This window comes from Chaetura pelagica, unplaced genomic scaffold (genome assembly GCF_000747805.2).
Source record: "Chaetura pelagica isolate M959 unplaced genomic scaffold, ChaPel_1.0 scaffold433, whole genome shotgun sequence".
In the NCBI taxonomy this organism is placed as follows: Eukaryota; Metazoa; Chordata; class Aves; order Apodiformes; family Apodidae; genus Chaetura; species Chaetura pelagica.
Genome location: NW_009952574.1, coordinates 89,758 through 108,742, shown reverse-complemented (window position 1 = coordinate 108,742; position 18,985 = coordinate 89,758). Strand labels below are relative to the sequence as shown.

General features: G+C 39.8%; 1 protein-coding gene across 1 annotated transcript in view; it reads right to left on the bottom strand.

Moving 5' to 3' along the window:
* Nucleotides 1-596: 596 nt before the first annotated feature.
* PODN (podocan) overlaps nucleotides 597-18,985 on the bottom strand; it is a 24,648-nt gene continuing 6,259 nt past the window's right edge. The window contains exons 4-11 of the mRNA XM_009993585.1: nucleotides 17,401-17,465; nucleotides 13,348-13,457; nucleotides 10,979-11,135; nucleotides 8,890-9,005; nucleotides 6,308-6,965; nucleotides 4,236-4,384; nucleotides 2,181-2,381; nucleotides 597-1,277 (exon numbers count right to left, since the gene is read on the bottom strand). Coding sequence (XP_009991887.1) covers nucleotides 2,213-2,381; nucleotides 4,236-4,384; nucleotides 6,308-6,965; nucleotides 8,890-9,005; nucleotides 10,979-11,135; nucleotides 13,348-13,457; nucleotides 17,401-17,465 — 1,424 coding nt within the window. The 3' untranslated portion in view covers nucleotides 597-1,277; nucleotides 2,181-2,212. The remainder of the gene's footprint in view (nucleotides 1,278-2,180; nucleotides 2,382-4,235; nucleotides 4,385-6,307; nucleotides 6,966-8,889; nucleotides 9,006-10,978; nucleotides 11,136-13,347; nucleotides 13,458-17,400; nucleotides 17,466-18,985) is intronic.

Here is an 18,985-nt window from a genome sequence, read left to right as displayed (position 1 = left end):
TGAGAACCCCAAGGGAAAGTGTGGAACTAGATCTTCTCCAGCAGGAAAAACAAACAGCTGGTAAAATATTAAGCCAACTCTGTTTCCAAGTAAATCCTGGAATGCAGTATGCAAAACAACACATGTTCAATCAGAAATCCTCAAAAAGACCATTTTCTCAAGCAGATTAGCTACCTTAAATGAAGGACATTATAATCAAATAGGCAGCTTGCCATCCGTGTACCTCTATAGCTCTTCTTTTCCTTGGTTTCCTTTTTTTCCTAGCTTCCAACAGGAGGTGAGAAAACTCAGCACCATGAAATAGGTGCTGCTTTAGCAAAGTATGACAGCATGCAGTGTGTCTCCAGGCTTGAACTAAACAAAGACATTTCTCTTGCTGCTTAACAGTTTTCTCCTAAGACAGCCCAAACTCACCAACCTTCTTTTGCTTCATTAGTCTCACTTCTGACTCTTAATGGGGAACATGAACTATTCTAGCATATATGTTAAACTCCATAAGGTATCTCAATCTTCTGGACATACCTTCAGAGACATCCACACAACTGCCACATGGGCAAACAACACCCCAAAGAAAGACAGAAACTTTACCAAAGCTCTGGAAGCCAGACATACACAATTTTATATATATATATTCAACAAGAGCAATTGTTTTATCTTAAAATCTTTCTGAAACAGGCATATACTGCAAGCTTTGGCAGTATAGATAAAATATTATGGGATCCAGCCTTACTTTGTTTTTCTCATCCAAATATACACATTGTTTTAACAGAGGAATAGTTGCATCCAGAATTATTACTGCTGCTTGACCACCAAAATGCCTCACATACTGCTCCACACATGAAACTACTGCAAATATCCATCTTGCCTGATCAACAACAGCTTCTTTGGGGTGGAGGAAAAGAAAAGCAGCATATACATGGTTCACTTAAAATGCAGTGACAAAAACAGCATTCGAAGGCATGTGTTCAAAACAGTCCCATATTGTTATTACAGATGGAAACAGTGAAGGAAGAGAAACAGAAGAAACAAAAGCCAGCTTTTGTGAGTTCCAGAGCAATCCCTTATGATCCTGGGTCTTGTATAAGATGATTTGGAAGCTTTGGAAAGGCATTCAGGGTCTCTCCCTGAATAAGGCACTGTAACACACTGTCTTCCATGAGCCTGGCCCAGTGCCACCACAGCTTCTGCATAATTCGTTGCACATTTTGCTATGTGCTCTCTGTATATCTATATGGATATATACACATAGACATATATGTAGTTTTCCATACACTATCCTGCAAAACATCAGAAAAACAAAATTAATTACATGATGGAATACAAAATTTGGAATATGCTAAACTTAGTACCTACTGAAATATCACAGATGCCTCAAACTAAACAAGAGATGCATTGAAGTTACATGTCCTCTAAGTCTGTAGATACATTTCTTCCCTCACAAAGCTTTCATAGAGCCCAACCAGGAGGTCTAATGTTTGACTTTCCAAGTAGTGTCAGCCCTTTCCAAGGCCCATCATCTTTCATCACATTATCACTATTCCATGTAATTCCTTCTGTCATTCTCCATGACAAAATGTGTATAAGGGACAAAATTAAACATTTTTTTCCAGGTCTTTGAGTTCAGATCTCCAAAAGTAGAGAGCAGTGTCTTGAACCACATCATCTTTCAACATAAAATGCTTAAAAGATGTATTAAGCATATCCCTATTTTTCTAATGGAAAAATGCATGTTCTTCAAACATTAATCACTTGTTACCTTTTTTTCCGTCGTCTCATTTTTTTTAATCCATTTTCAGCTCACATGTTCTTCTGCATCACTAAGCTTCACAGTTTGTTTTCTGTTTTCCTTTTGAACTAGTTCCCTAAAAATACGATGACACACTTTTTCCTTTTTTGCTATCTGAACTGGTCAATAGTGACCTTCATGTTTACCTGTCAGAAGCCACTGTGAACTGTCCACTGTCCATGATAAAGCCCTGATATAATACTGTTTCATTCTACAAAACAATGTATTTTCAATCCTTTTTGAATCTGCAATTCCCAGTCATGTTTTATTCAAAGTTTTTGAGTCTAAGGCTCATACAACCACTTGTTACGTTTCAATCACCCCTGTAAATGGGAATTATTTACACAAGACTCTGAGAACAGAGTCCTTGATTTTGCTAAACTACAGTTGTTACCTCCCATATGATGTGCCTGTGCAAGTTCACATTTATCTCAGTTCTTCTTCCTCCTCTTCATCTTCCACTTCCTCTTCTGAGTCATCCTTATTCTTCGAATTGCTGCTGAATTCAAGGTTCCCTTCAATATCCAGAACCTGCAAGTGCTTTAGGTTTTGGAAGGTACTTTCCTTCAGTGCTCCAACTGCAATCTTATTAAACCTTAACAAAACAAAAAGGCCTTCCTGTTAAAATGAACCCATTTTGATATCCAACACAGAAATGAGACTAGAGGAAAACATTCTGCAGTTACTCTGCCTTACACCGATCCAAGGCATTAACTTTACACTGACCCTCAACAACATTCTAGGAATACTGACTCCTCTGGGTGGAAAAAGAAAGGGAAAGCAAGTACTGATTAGCAAGCAGGCAAATGCAGTGGACAATGTTTACTGGCAGCACTTTGTGTCATCGCTAAGGACCTTGCAGGAAAATATTGGGAAACATTCTGTATCTCATTCTAAGCTTAAGGTCACTGACCAAGCTCCTACTTTTCTCCACTCCAGCCCCTCTTCCCCCTTCTGTAACTGTATTCTGCAAGGAAAAAGATCATAATATTGGAATTCCTCCCCCACAAATTCTTTCTCTTGGAATCCTGCTTTCCCCTTCTCAGAGAGTAAAGGCATCTGCTCCATAGCCGCATATTTCAAAGCATAACCTGCTTTTTCATGGAATCTGTGCCAATCCTTAACAGTTTCATTCTTCACCCACAAAACTCAAAATACTGGTACAAAGTGTTGCTTTAGAAACATAGCAATATGCAATAGCTGCTCACCTGTTATTTGGGTTTCCAATAATCTAAATAAACTAATCTGCAGTTCTCTCACATATACTGCTTGGTCTGATACTCTTGAACAGACTTAGAATTGTATTCTGTCTAATATTCCAGATGTATATTACTGTTTCACAACATTGCAGTGATTAATAGCCTCCCATTCAGAAATACAACACAGATTGGGTGAAGTTGCCTTCTAAATATGTTAGCAAAACAATTTTGCAAATTCCTTTTTTCTCTTTATATAGAAATATAGAATGTGGTATGTAGCTTCTGGTTTGTATCCAAGCATTCACTAAAATCTCATAAATGTGAGCAGCTGAATAGACAGACTGATCTAATTTACACCAGACTTTGTAATTTTATTTGCTTAGTATGGAATAGTTCATCCAAAAAGATATGATTCAGAACTATGCAGAACTCAAGAACAGTTTAGTTGCATGCAGACAAAATAAAGCCATATTTAGTCTTGTGCAGCAGGCAGTCTAGGCTTTTTGAACACATCCTTTGGATTAGCTTAATCAAATAATCTGTAGGGGTTCACAAATTACTTCTAAGCAATCTTCTCAATCATGTTCCAACAGAAAAAACTAAACATATTACCGGGCCAGATTCTTGCTTGATTTCTTGTGGTATAAATCTCTCCTTAAATCAGTTACATTACTGTGAGTTTACATTGCATGTAAAAAAGGTTAGTACCAGTGACCTTTAAAAACAAAGTCCTCAACCAACTGATAGAGTAGGAAAAAAAAACCAACCAACCAGAAAAGCTTCTAAATGTAGCTTCATAACTGTCACAGTTGTAACTTGTCATCTGTTTCTGACAAAGCCATCAGGGGAACGTGCACAACTGCAAGATTAGTCACACATGCCTCACAAGAGGGGCATTTTTTGCAAAATCCAGGGCCTATAGACACAAGCAAAGCTGTAGTCCTACAAGTGGACTGTAAACTATTAGCTCATAGCTGAATATTGGAAAATGACAATGTTAAACAAGAACTTCCCAGAATTTCTGACATCTCTAATCCATTTTAATAGGCACAGAAAGGACAAACGCCCTGAACAGAAAGCGCTTGTTGTGTATGTCCATGTCTTCTCTGAGCAGATGAACACAGTTTTATCACACATTACCATAAAACAAAGTTACTCACTTAGAAAGTTAGGACCTAAAAACTAAGCTATTTTAAAGAGGATGAAGAATAAAAAACCTTGTGTGTGTTGAAGGAGAAACTTGACCTTACCTGAGGTAAATGCCCTTTATTTTGGGTGTGGATTCAAAAGCATCCTCTGAAATTGTTGTGATCTTGTTGTTCTGAAGATACAGATACTCTAGAGATTCTGGGAGGCCTGATGGGATAGCAGTCAGCTGGTTGCCAGCCATGTCTAGTGACTGTAAGGAAGACACAACAAGGGGTCAAACAAATAATCGAATTTCAATATTATCAGCACTCCAAAAAGAGATTTAAGTTTGACAACAAACGAGCTTCCAAAGGCTGGCTCTACACATGCACACCCCTTCTTTAGAAGTTCATCCATTGTTTCTTTACATATATATATATACATATATATATACATAAGCTTATAAACCGCCCACCCCCCCAAACACAAACTAAAAAAATACATATATGCCCTTATAAAAAACTTAGTATGCTAACAGTGCAGAAGCAAGATGTTTATGCAGAGTTTATCTGGTATTTGTTGTGTTTAAAAATTTGTTTATGTTTAAAGCCTGGAAACAGGCTGTTTTCAGATGGCACTTTTGTGAGTCTGCTTCTGAACCTCTCTCCCTTTGGTGAGGTCAGAAAAATTTACAAACATGATGTGTCCAGTGGAAATAGTAAGTTGTCAGCCATGCAGAAAGGTTCAGTTTGAGCTTATGGTGGAAAAACTGAAGTGATATTTACTGTAGCATTAACTGATTTAATCTACCTCTAATTTGCATCAAGGCAAGTGTAGCCATGACAATTCTGGTCTCCTACACTACCATTTAGCATGAGGATTTCACACGAGACATCATGCGGGATTTTTTAGGAGTCCAAAATATTTATCTCTCTCCATAGGCTTTAGCCCACACCTGCTTTAAGAGAATTAAAAGCAGTCTGGGTTTCAGATATGCATAGGAATTCCTTGGAAGCTGCTCCTGCAAACACTTCACTAGCCACAGATACATTTGTTAAAGAGTTACACATGAAAACAACCTGGAAGTATCTACGATGGATCAATGTATGAAGATATGATGACTAAAGGCCATGATAATTTCTCAGATTAATTTCAAACAAGGAAAAGGATAAAAATAAGTGTTTTGTTATCCTGTATTGTAGCATTTTCACTGCAACAAGCTGAAATACTAGTCTCACATTATTCAGAGCTACACTTCTGCAAACAATTGTTCTGCTTCCAGTGGGTTACTTCTCCACATAATCCCAGTCTGGCAAACAATTATATAAATGTCTAGCTTTGCAATTGCAGACAGTGTCCTGTGATTTCCATGGAAACAGCCTGGACTGAAGCACGTGCTACATACATGCATGGTCAGGATCTTATGTGATGATTCTATGTCAAATACACTCCAGTGCACCTAAACCAACTGCACCCATGTACAAACTGCCTGTACCTAACCCCATGCACCACGGATGGTTGCCAGATGACACAGGTAACACCTCTTACTGCAGTAAGGAGGCTGCTGCCTAAAAGGAAATGCAGACAAATCTTCAGCCAACGTAACAATCCTGAAAGGCCATTTTGCTCAGCACAAGTGTGATTGTTCCTGCCTGCCTTATGGTTTGTGTTTAACTTTCTCCAACAATTAAGCAAATGAGAAGACTGCTGATTGAATCCAGACCTCCTAGCTGCTATCCAGGTGCCTTAGCCAGCTGAGCTGCTAAATCCTACAGCTTGGCCTGTCTGACTCTAAGCTGATGTGGGGGCTTTGAGAATTAAGACTGTTTTTGTTTATGCATTCCTTCCTCCTGCTGTTTCTCTTCAGAGCTGATTTGAGAGGCATAATTTCAGTTTTAATGACAACATTCACTAATGTTTATCTGAAAATAAAGGACGCCATTAGGGTTCAGAAACAGAGATGTCTTTAAATTTCCCAGGACATGGTGGACCACCACCCTGGTCAGCAGTGGGAGGTACCCAGCTCTGGCACCAGAGAACATCATATGTACTCCAGAAACAGAGGATGTAGCACAATGCAATCCCAAAACATGAGGACCAAGTGCACATGGAATTGGTGCTATACACATTGGCTTAGGCAGACAGACAAGGACATCAGCATTACTAAAACAAACAGAGAAGGTGATGTTTCTACCTGGAGGCTGCTAAGTTCTCTCCATGCTCTTGAATAAATGGAATTTATTTTCAATTTATTGTTGCTCAAGTACAGTTCCCGCAATTTTGTCATCCCAGACAAAGTCCCTTTGGGGATGATGCTTATCTCATTCTCCTTCAGCTTCAGAACCTGCAAGTTCTTCGGAAAGCCAAAGGGCATCGTGTGGAGATTGTTTCCAGACAGATCCAAGGACTTCAGTTGCCTCAGTTTACGGAAGGCCTCCCGATGGATCTGGGGACTTTTGATCTTATTGTAGCTCAGGTTCAGCTCCTCAAGGAAGTAAGTGGTAGCAAAGTCATTCCTGTTAATCTCCGATATCTGGTTATGAAGGATCATGAGAGTTTTCACACGCCGGGGCAGCCCACTGGGAATCCTTTCCAGCATGTTGTTGTACAGGTGGACAGTGTGCAGCTTCTTTAAGCCATGGAAGGCTAAAGGGTGAATACCTCGGGCTTTTAATTTGTTGTTGTGGAGCAGAAGGTACTCCAGGTTCTTAATTTGGGTCAAGACATCTCTGCCAATCACCTTAATTGCATTCTTCTCCAGGTGGAGGAGGACAATGTTACGAGGTAAACCACTTGGGATTTGTGAGAGGTTATTGCTGGACAAATCCAGATATTCAAGACTAGACAATTTCCTTGGGATAGCAGGAAAGAAAACACACCATTTAGAATCTGCAAAGTGAAACAATAACCATCTTCCCCGAAGATTTTACAGTCTTTGTTTTAGAGTCTTTCTCCCCAGCAGCTCCCATTACTGCCCTTAGGGATTAGGACTAGGTGCTGCCATTGCTCCCTGCCACACTAGCCAGGGAACCTGCTAGAGTCCTCAGACATCCAAACTGCCACAGGGCTGAGACCTGACATCAGTTTTGCAGTCCACTGTTCTCTCATTTCACACCATGGTAGCCATGTATGAGCAATTTCAGTGAACAAATACCACAAGAAAGATGCCATGGGAGCACCACCAGAACACAGAGTTTAGCTCTTGATTTCACAGAAAAGTAGCCTGAGCACAAGTACTTCTTGCCTCTCTGAATGTGTGTATCAGAACTGAAAAGAAGGCCTGGATTTTGGATGATGAAATATCGCTCTTATAGAAAGCAGAAATGCTAATTCAGTGTCCTAGGCTAAGGTAGTGAACTTCTCCTGACCCTCCAGCATTATGGAAGTGAGTCAGGGATAGAGCTGCTTTGTGTAAGCTACTGAATCTGGATTCCATGGACTCAATTGAAGCTAAAATAAATCCTCAGACCAGCCACTTATACCAACTGGATGTGGATCAATGGTATACTATGCCAGGACTGAGAAGCCTTCTATTGCCTTGTATTTCAAGTCTGTTTCTCAATTCAAATGAGACTTTTATTCTGCATGGCACCACATAACCCACTGCAGATGACTATAAAGTTCTCAGGAAATGCAAGAACTAATGCATTACAGACCTTACTTACTGGTTACTACACTGCTATTCACAGCTATCCAAGCATGCTCTGAATGAGCAAACACACTGTCTGGGTAAATCACTTCATTGCTGCAAGCTTCCCCAGTTTGGTTACACCTCAATAGCACTATGCTGTGCTCTACAGACAGTCTCATCAGAGCAAGGAGTAACATCTACCACCATCTGCTGACTATGACTGGTGCCTGAGCTGAGCCACCTTGCTCATCAAAATCTTAACAGAATTCATACATCCAACATGACCTGGAGGCAGACACAGCACAGCTATGGTCAATTACTAAGGGAGGCTCCTGGGACTGGAATGTGGAAAAGGAAATCCTACTTTGATACAAAACCATGTCTGGAGATCAGAAAAATTTGCAGAATTAAGTTACAGGCAGGATAGATGATGTGATCTGGATTTTCAGACTGAATGGGGGTAGGACTCACAGTGTAAGCAGAGACACAAATGTTAACACTTGGAAGTGCTAAGTCTCAGGCTAAATTTAGGACAGCCAAAGGCTATTTCTGTTACACCAGGTTGTAGCAAAGCTTTTGCAGCCATCTGGCTATTGAGCAGCACCACTGCAGCCCCTCCTACATAGTGTGCCAGATGAATTCACAACCATGTATCTGTGGCTGTGTTCAAGTCACCTTCACCCAAACAGAGAAAAGGCTTTAGCACAGATGTTATTCTGGCCTTAACTTGCAGTGAGCTGTCCTTGAAAACAGGAAGCCCCAACTAACCTCACTTTTGACTGGTTTGGAAGAACTGAGACCAGTTTTCAACGTCATTGTAGGTGGCTTTTTCCCAGCAGGCATTTAGTACTTGTGTGATTTGGTCTGTGGCAATCAGGGAGTGATGCAGCCTGATGCTCAGTGTTTTGCCTTCTGTATAAAAGTACTTTGTGGTGTGAATGCAAACCACTCACCAGAACTTTGCTTTTGAATGGCAGCATCTGAATCAGAGTCTTTTTATATAGATTCAACACAGAAACACACAACATCATGTAGCATTTAATAAATGTACTTTTTAAGGTGTACCTTTTTGAGTAGATATACTACCATACAAGAAGAGACAGTCAGACTCAAACAGAGGTGCAAGCTACAGATCTCAGTCTCACCAGAAAGTTTCATTGTCCATTCCTTCATTAGTCAAGTAGTTATTCTGTAAATACAGCTCCCGCAGACCTGTAAGTTCACTGAAGGCTCCTTTGGGAATCTTCTCTAGCTTGTTGTTCTAGAGTCACCAGAAGCACAAAGCACATTATTGGCCATTAGACAACATAGGATATCCAGGTTCTGCTCAACTAACACCAGGCAATTAAACTTCAAAAGGGCTAGACATAAAGTATTTCAGGAGACATTATCATTCTGCTTAAGAAATAAATGCAAACACTAAACTGCAATATTACAACCTGTATTTATTGATTCCCCATGGAATATTTGGGCTAAGGAGTTAGACTTAGACCCCCTCCCCGTCCTGGATGGTTCATTTTGTATCTGCAGTCCTTCTACCCATGTGTAAATGTATAATGTAATTTTAGCAACTCTGTCTGGAGTTTACTCAAAATTTCTGGATTATGTAAGACAGATTTCACCATAAAGAAGAATTAGATTGGAAACTGGGAGCCAGCCTTCCTTCCAGAATTAATGGCCTTCCAAAAGGTACAGTTTCTGCAATGCACGTTCTGAAACAACTACTCCTATTGCCTTAGTGTCACTTTGCAGTGGCTAGCAGGCAGACATAAACAAAACAGAAAACCACATTCCACTTAGAAATTCCATACAACAACTGTAGAAATTACAAAAAGATTTATAAAACACCGACACTGCATTTGTTAAACTTCCTACAATCCACGGACACACAATAACGTGATGACCAGACTGGACAAGATTTATGTGTCAACTAACATACAATGGATACCACCACAGACAGATTTGCCTGAGTGTCTCAATGAATAGTGAAAGACAAGAAAATATCTATCACATCTAAATACACCTTTTGGACTCTTTTGATCCACTGTTGGCTGTTTCTCATTTCTCATTGTCCTGTTGTACGGTTTTTTTCTGGTCAAAATGACAAAGTAAATGTCACCACTGACAGGCAGAGCACTTAAAACCAAAATGCTCATTTCTCACTTCAGCTCCTCTGCCCTTAACACAGCTGGTGACAGCAGGGAAGGATACAAGTTCAAGGTGTAGTACTCAAAGTCTGAGACCCCTTTGGGAGATAATGATCACCTATAAATGACAGTAAAATGCAGGGAACTGATAACCACGCTTTGCGAAGAAATTCCAGCAATTTAAAGGATCAGACCATCTGCCTTTTCTTCAAGCTGGAGGAGGCTGCTTTCTAGAAGACTTTAACGGGAATTAGTGGTGAAACCTTCAAGGGAAAATGAAGCTGGGAAGCAACACAGAACTGCCTAAGTCCAGGGGCTGATAACAGACTCCAGTCTACACACATCCAAGGAGCTGTCAACACCAGGAACAAGCGGAATGAGGATTCCCCACCAGTGCAGCTCTCCCATTGTTAACAGGGCTGAGATCTCTAGCACAGACATGATGAAGTGTTTTTATCAAAGTCAGATGACATGGAATTAAAAATGCTGGAGACTAGTTAATAGCACAACTTCTGCTATTGTACTACTGCTGGAGAAGCTGAGGCAGCAAAGAATCACTGATCCAAACTTTCTCTCTGCTGCCTGAATTGCCAGTTCAGTAGCAAACAAAACTCACTGATGCTAGGAAACAGTAGTTCATGTAAAATGAGCTAGTGAGCAAAGCCAGCACAGAGTGGGTAAGCAGCTGTCAGGAAAAACAGTGACAAACTTCACTGGGAAGCCAGTCACTGGATGGCCACAGAGAATGATCTGCCTTCTTGTACTAATATGCACTAACATAATTATATGCAGGAAAAGGACCAACAATGCTACCACACAGGCACTTGCAATACATCCCCCTGAAACACACAGAAAAGCATTTTTGTCCCCTGTGAGCCTTCTGATGCTTTGCAAAAACACAGTTAGTTATGGACAAAAAAGTAAGGCCGTGGGATACAGCTACTGCTGAGGATACAGTAAAGACTTTACAACGGGCTTGGGAATGTTTCCAAGTGCACTGAAATGGCCTGGCTGTGAAGCCTGATTCCCATACAAACACAGTACTTGGTCACAATCATAAAGGAACACAACACCTTGATGTCGTTACCTTTAGGTGTAATTTATACAGTGCTGGAGGGAGGTTCTTTGGAACATACTTCAAGAAATTGCTGGACATGATGAGTATCTCCACATTATCAGAGCCATTGAACATATTATCAGGTAACCCAGCATCTGAAAGTTTGTTGTTGTGAAGGTACACAGATCTGTTGGAAGCAGAAAAAAAGATTATGTTAAACAGACAGTGAAATCTGGGATTTTTTGTTTACCAAGATAAAGCTCTTTGAAATCTGTATTTCAATCTTTTCTTCTTTCTTGGAAATAATTACATTTGGTTTTAGAATGTGCCAAGTATATAGATGTAAAACCAAACAGTTGGTCCAAATACTCTCTGAAATTTAAGTCTGTTCAAAACACAAACCTGCATGCGAATACAAATTTTAAAAGCAGCCTTATCTCCTTCACAAGAAGCTGAGTGCAAACCTGGGATTGTGCAGTTCTTCAAAACAAAGAACATTGGCCTGGTGGCCTCACTCGAGAGGGTTAGAACTCGTATCTGATTAATAGACATGCCCGCTATTTTAACTTCCATTTGGATTCAAATCTGGGCTTCTTGAGCTTGCAAAATCAACCTGTAGATCTCTTAAGACTCTCTCCCCTCTCCATTCTTTCTGTTTCCATGAAGGCTTGAAATACCCCAGGAAACAGTTTCTCTCCTACTTCTAGAACCCAGAAAGACATAGTACTGTCAGTCTGGAAGAAATTTGGTTTTTAATGAACCTTTGAGATGAAGTAAAATAGGGAGTTTATCTTCCCTTTGCTCTTCTTCCTTTTAATGTTAAATATTCACGGCGGAGTTTATTCAATCAGATTAAAAATAAATAAATAAATAAATTCTTTCTTACATAGGTTTTAATTCTGTACAAAACAATTGACCCCTCTGAGGTTATTCCTGCTTTTCATTGGCTTAACTAATAAATGAATTCATTTCACTTCTTTTTAACAGCAAAAATTAGAGAATTTTACTGGCTTTGATTAGCCATTTCTTTCCTGTGTTTACCTCAAGATGCAGCAGCTAAAATTGTCGAGACAGGTTAAAACTGCAGAAGAGCAGAGTAACAGTGTGCTCTTTAAACTTGTTCTTAGATATTCTACCAATTGCAGAGAACTTGGCAACATCTTTCTGGAAGGAAGGAAAGACTCAGTATGGAAACACAATTGTGTGATCACACACTCCAGGGAGCTCAGAGCCACACTGAAAGTATTGTTCACCCTGCATGGTCAGCTGTACTTTTAACTCACAAATATTTGCCTTTCTGAAAACCTTGCTTTCCAAATAATCAGGCCAAGACCATGAACTCTGCTGGGGACAAATAAACGAACTGAAACAACTGTGTTAGGATTTTGTATCAGCAATCTCAGAAATCAGTGAGTTACTACTCTGATTAAAATTAGTGTCATTCTAGTAGATGATGAAAATCACTTCAGAAGAGTGCAAGAATTTTAATATGATATCTGCAACTCAGGTGAAGGAAGGTCACATGTATAGATCTAGCTTCTTTCATGAGGTATTGCCAGAAATCAGTGAGTGACTCAGCCTTTTCACCTAGGAGACTCACAGCCTAGAAAGAACAGAGTAGCTTCAGATCTCAACGAATTTAGTAGGAGCAGAGAGTTCTTCAGTTCATCACAACCCTGGGCTCCAGGACCTCAACTGGCTCAGACTGTTAACAGCTTCCAAGCCTGGATGTGTTAATTGCCACCAACAGAGTTTGAGCTGGATTGCAGGGGTTTGCAGGATTTAGATGCTGCAGTGTCCATCCAGATCACTCAAAGTGCCTTTGGTAAAGACCACATCTCACAGGAGGTGTTTTATGTGCATCTGAATTTGAGATGGGCCAATGTGCTGCACTGGATCCAGCTGAGAAAATCACACTTGAAACTAGCAGAGAACTTTGAAACCTGACCTGAGGTATGAACCTCTTCTGAAGGTGCTAAAGTCCTTAGCTTTAATACAGCTGAGTTAAACTCAGATGCAGACAGTGCTCTACTCTCAAGCTAATTCTATTTTTTCAAATGAATGGATTATAATAAAACTAGGGATTTCTAAACAGTTAAATCTCCATGTTGAGAAACAAAAGCTGTTCCTTTCAACTCATGACTGATACACAAATAAAATGGAGACACAATTTAATTTTTATCTATGCAAAAGTGTCTGGCAGCTGCTAAAAGCCTTTGGAATGTCTTTGTCTGAGAGATTATTTTATTTTTCATGCTGAGAATAACAAACAATCAGCTTCTTTCCAAAATACCTAGGTAGGCAGTAACATGGTGTAGTCAAGATAGCTTCTTATCGCTAACCAACTGCCTCCAAGCAGTGGCAGAACCCTATTATTGTTTTACGTCCCAATCCCTTACCTCAAGTTTGGTTTCTGTCCAAATGTGAGCCCATATATCTTGGTGAGATAATTGGCTGCAAAATCTGCACTGATCAAGGTATTAGGTAGGAACTTTGGAGCCACTGTTAGCTGTGAAAGAAATACACACAGGAATTGTAATTAAAGGCAACAAAAGTTTTAACCAAGTATTAGACCAGCAACACAACACTTGTAAATTTTTTTCTCTTATCAGGCAAAAATAAATGAAACTCAACACAGATTGAATGCACAAAAACAAACTGTCCTCACTCACTAATCTCTCCAGGAAGGAGACAGACTTTAGCTCCAAGATACGGGAATGTTTGTTTTGGTTGGAAGAGTCCTGTCTCTTTTTGATGGAAAAAATAAATAAATTGTTATTCAGAGAGCAAACACATTGCTTATTATTGTTCCTAATTCCTCAGTCTGCTGTGCCAAAAAATACCCAACCCACCTCACAGTTGCCTACTACTTATTCCCATATGGAAGTACATTGGGGGGGAAGTGTCACTTTTTATGTCTGTTCCAATATTGCATCCATTTGTGATGATCTTTTCAACAGGGGATCCAGATTCTAGATGCCTCTGAATCAAATGATGGAATATCAAATGGGACTTAAAAGGAAAAAGCTACTGTACAGTGATACCTTGTTCATTAAACAAGGGATGTATCAGAAACAAAGCACAGAAAGGTCCTGTCTCCAGAATTTTTAGTTGACAAGAGGTGCTTGCTCTTGGCCTATTGCTATTTTTATCAGTGGTTTGAAAAAATACTGCTAGGCACAGTGAAAACTAATGATTAAAAAGCTCAGTTTTACAGAGCATCCAGATAATACAATAGCTATGTCCACTGACTGGCTGCTAACAGCCAGGTCATTCACCGAGAAACCAAGACTATAGGTCACAATACGGGCTGGAGGACAGTTTTCTGGAAAACATGAACCCAGGAGTTTTATGCATCAATATTAACCCTTGGATAACAAATTCTTAACACGGTGCTGTAGCAGATGTGATCTTTGAGTTCATGTGGAGAAGACTACCGAGCTGCAGCAGGCAGGTGCAATCACCATGGGTACAGATGTTAGACAGGACTGACAACACCACTCTCACAATATTTTATGCACATTCTGAAAGGCTCTGGTAAGAACATCTTTACTAGGCAGATACTCAAGTCTTTGTCATCTAAAGTTTTGAAATCTGCATGAGAAACTCTAGACAACGGAAGAGATCTGCCTTGAAATTCTTTGGATCAGCAAAGCTTCTTCCTCACAGTAGTTTTGTGTGAAAGATGAGCTAGTCTCTACAGCCAGCTAGGCACAGCAAGACCCACATGATGTGAAAACACATTTTCAAATTTTTATTACAATAAAACTGCAATTGGTTATTGGAAAGAATGTTAAAAAAAAAAAAAGAAAAAAAAGATGAAAAGTATGCGAGAAAGCAGACACTTTACTAGGTAACTGCCTAACCCAAGCCTTAAACTATGTTTTTAGCTAAGGGTGCCCAGATCTCTCTCTACTAGTTTGTCAACTGTGCATTGATAGACTATATGCATGAACTTGCAATTTACTGGACTCATAATACAGTCCTACTTTTGAAAAGATGCAACTACATGATTTACTGTTTCTCATTTTCACCTGCTGACCTGGGAGATGCTTTCAGGGAAGTGGATAAAGGCACTCATCTCTGACTAAGAAGGTCTGACAGTGCCTGAGAAAGAAATAAGTCTCTATCGTAAAATAAAACTTCAAATCCAGACACAGGAAATGGACTTAAATCACTTTCATACTCGGTGGCACATTAAAGCTTTTCTCCTGAAACATGGTCTATTAGGTCATAACTTTTATACAAAGCAGAGGGCATGGCTCAGATATGTGAAATGAAAGCCATCAAGCCACAATAAAGAGGAAAGAGAAGTTTCATCCAAAAGGAGTTTTCACTTGCTGAGGACTTTGCTTTGGCATTTCAGCACTTGAGTCATGAGGCTAATTGATCTCTGTCGGTTAACTGCTTGGGGATTAATGCTGGATCTTGGAACTGTTGGCAAAAATAAAGCTGGCTGAGTTGCTTTGTCTAGTTATATTGCCTGCTAAGTAGCAACCTGCATTTCTCCAGCTGCAGTCTTCCTGCAGCTTTACTGATGGATCCTACTTTCCATATGGCAGAGAGTATTTCTCCACTATTAACTAATGAGTTAACCAGTGAACTCAGAAGGATTATACCAAAGTTATTACCAGTTTTGGAACAAGTTTTCTTACTTATAACAAGCTTTGCTGTAAGCAGAAGTACTGGGTCCAGGTGAAACCTTTATCACTTTGCAGATATTAAGAAATGTTAAGATCAAAATCAACAGCTTACAGTAAATAAAAGTGACAACCCAGGACCTGGTCCACAGTTTGGTGGAAGAGATTTCAGTTACTAACAAGGCTCACTGTGGATACTACATGATATATACAAATCATGAGAGTGGAGTGAAAAATTGAAAAGGAAATTACAGCATGAATTCTTTACTTAAAGTACTTGCTACTCATAGGCCACATGAGGCTCTTAGCTTACTATGGTATTTCTTTTTTCCAGCCAACTATACCAGTTTAACAAAAGATGGTTTAGCTACATCTGATGGGATCACACTTGAAGATAAAGCAGCATTAAGATAATCCATAAAACAAGGAGCAAACTACCAGCAAATCCCTGCTCTCCTCCAGACACCACCATTACTTGATCTGCAGTGTTTCCTGCTGCAGAGTGGATGCAGTTTGAAGCCAATCTGGTTTGTCCTTGTTTGTGATTTTTAAAGAAATGGGTTATTTTTGTGGGTCCACAACTTCTCACTGTAACTAGTTCTGACATTAGCTGATGTTTGCATTTTCTTTTGGGACCCTTTTCTCTTTGCAGTAAAGCCAGAAAAACCAAACACTTTGTTTTGTCACACAGGGAAAGTTGGAGTGCAAAGTTCTGGAATATTAGTCACAGTCTGGCTTGTTCCTTTTTATGGAGTTATTAACTGCCAAGACTGTTATATGGAAATGGTGCTTGAAAGGGAGAAAAGAACACAATGTTACTGTACCAAGGAATGTATTCTACTCTCAATCACTCATCTATGGAGTGACTCTGGATGTCTTGGCCTGACTGAAACCTCGATGTGGCTACATGTATATAGACAAAACATCAAAAGGTCACAGATTCTAAGAGGATAATAAATTATATATGCAGACATGCATATAAAAATTATATATATATAGAGAGAGAGGGATGGAAGGGCAGGGGTTTTGTAGACACAAGAAGCTCTGCCTGATGTTTTAACATTTTTCTGTGGCATCCTAGTTCTGTCTATAGCAAATATTTGTGGACAATCACAGGGGAAGAAGAAAGCCATTATGGAAACCACCCAGATTTAAGAGTGTGTGAGAAGTTATTTAATTTCCTAGCCTTGGCAGGAAAGACGTGCTTCTGTTACGACATCCAATTTGGGTCATTAATGTGAAAGCACCTAGGATCTTCTGCATTAAAAAAGCAATTCAGCTCCTACCACTGCAGCTAAAAGAATAAACTAGTTGCTTGCTCACATATCCCCCCACAACAAACCTAGTGAGGATGGGAGGCAGGGAAAACTGGGCAGCTTCTTACAGATCTTGATGGCCCAAACACAAGCTTTAGGATGCATTTGTTCACAAAGTTTTCAACCAACCTCATCTGATGAGATGTGCAGCTTTTCACATCCTTACCCCACAGTTTCTTTGCATACAGGCAAGCTGCCAAATCTGCATGCAGCTGAACCAAAGACAGTGGTAATTCATAAAAGCAGGGGCCCTCTGTACCTCCCTACACACACAAGAGAAACCTTTCACCAGCTGCATAAATACCTAAGTGTTCAAAATATGAATGCTCTGATTGTTTAGTGCATTAATTTTCTAAACCTTCAATGAACCTGCATTGGATTATCACTTTAGCACAATTTTATGCAGGATATCTATTTTAAAAGAATTGAAGACTTGCTTGTTTAACTTTCAGAAGACTATTAGAAAAGAGCTCTGAAAGCCTTGTGAGCCTCTTACCTTATTGTTTGCCAGGTACAGGTAATTCAGGTTCTCCAGATGCTCAAATGCTTCCTCTGGCAACCCTTAAAAACAGGAACAACCCATCAGTGACACTGGCACTTTATTGCCTCTCTGAGTGAAAATACCAGAGAGTAGCTTCCTCTCTCAAATGAATATCTTCAATGTAGATTTGAAGATTTTTCATTGTCACTGAAATAATCTGACTCAGACCTAGTGTTGTCTTGGTGTTTTTTTAAGTTTAAAAAAACCCCAAAACACAGACTGTTGAGAGCAATGGAAGAGGATTAAAAATCCTCAGCATGAAAGGCTTGTGGCCAGTTCCATTGGCAAGGGTCAGATACAGAGCTGTGTAGACTTGATGTGTAAAAGAAAGGTCTCAGCACAGTTGCTGTGAGCATCAATGAGGTGCTCACAGAAATCATGCTGAGAAGTTTCTTTTGTCATTTGTTCATGAATCTACAAATATTTTTTCTTGGAAGGACATAATATGAGGTTGTTTAATGATGAGATCAATCTATGGTCAGATCTATGACCATGATCTTGCCAAAATCACCCTTCCCTTGTTCTTTTCCCTAACAGCCCAAATAGCTATGAAGTAACCAGTTCAGAGAGCTGATCCAACTCGAATCTTACCTTCTCACAATAATTATTAATTTTCAATGGAATCAGCCTACACCCAGCTGATCACACAAGCACAATTCCTGTCACAATGGAAAGGCTGCAAATAACATCTTCACCTGGCACTTGATAACTGTAAGACAAAGCTGACATTTCCCATGTCAAAACATCTTGGAAACTCAGGCTGCACGAAAGCTTGTGAAAGAAACACCAAGCCCCAAAGGTAATAAATGTTCAAATCTGAATCAATTCAGGCCAGCCTTCCCTGTGCTATGTAAGAGAGGTATGTTTTGGGTCCCATCCATAATATGCTCACATTCTTGGTAAAGGCTGTTCTCCATCACTGGAATAAGGATAGCAACAGCTTTTAGAGCAAGTGGGTAACAAACAAATTAACAATATCTACATCCTGTGTGTTGCATATCCTTCTCTCTTTCTATTTACTTCAATTCCTGCTTCTTTTGCTTTCCTTACTAACTTCTTGTCAGGTTTCTCTAATAAGCATATGACTTACAAGCAAAACCTGCCTACACAAATCAAAATGGTGTTAGAAGAGTGGCAGAAGTTGTCTAATTTGTAATACATATTATTCATATTTGTATTAAACTCAACAAGGACTGAGCTGGACTAAGATGCACCAAGTGACCAGACAGAACTAACAAGTGGATTAAGAAACAAGGTCAGTCAGAAGGAAATAATTCAGCATCTAGACATTTCTGGTTGTCATGTGCATTGCATTGATGTGCCTGTGGGAGCAGAGGGAGTTTCCTGGATGAGATCTCAGGCCACAGAGCACAGTGCTGCTGCCAGGTCTCCCACACTGGTTCAGCAAGGCTGCATTCTTATATCCTGAGTATTATGTTTCAGATGACAAAGTGCTGCCATCACTGACGTGATGGTCAAGGAGTGAGATTCAGAGCTATCCACTGCAACCAAGGCAGTCCATCGCTCTGTGGCTTTCCCT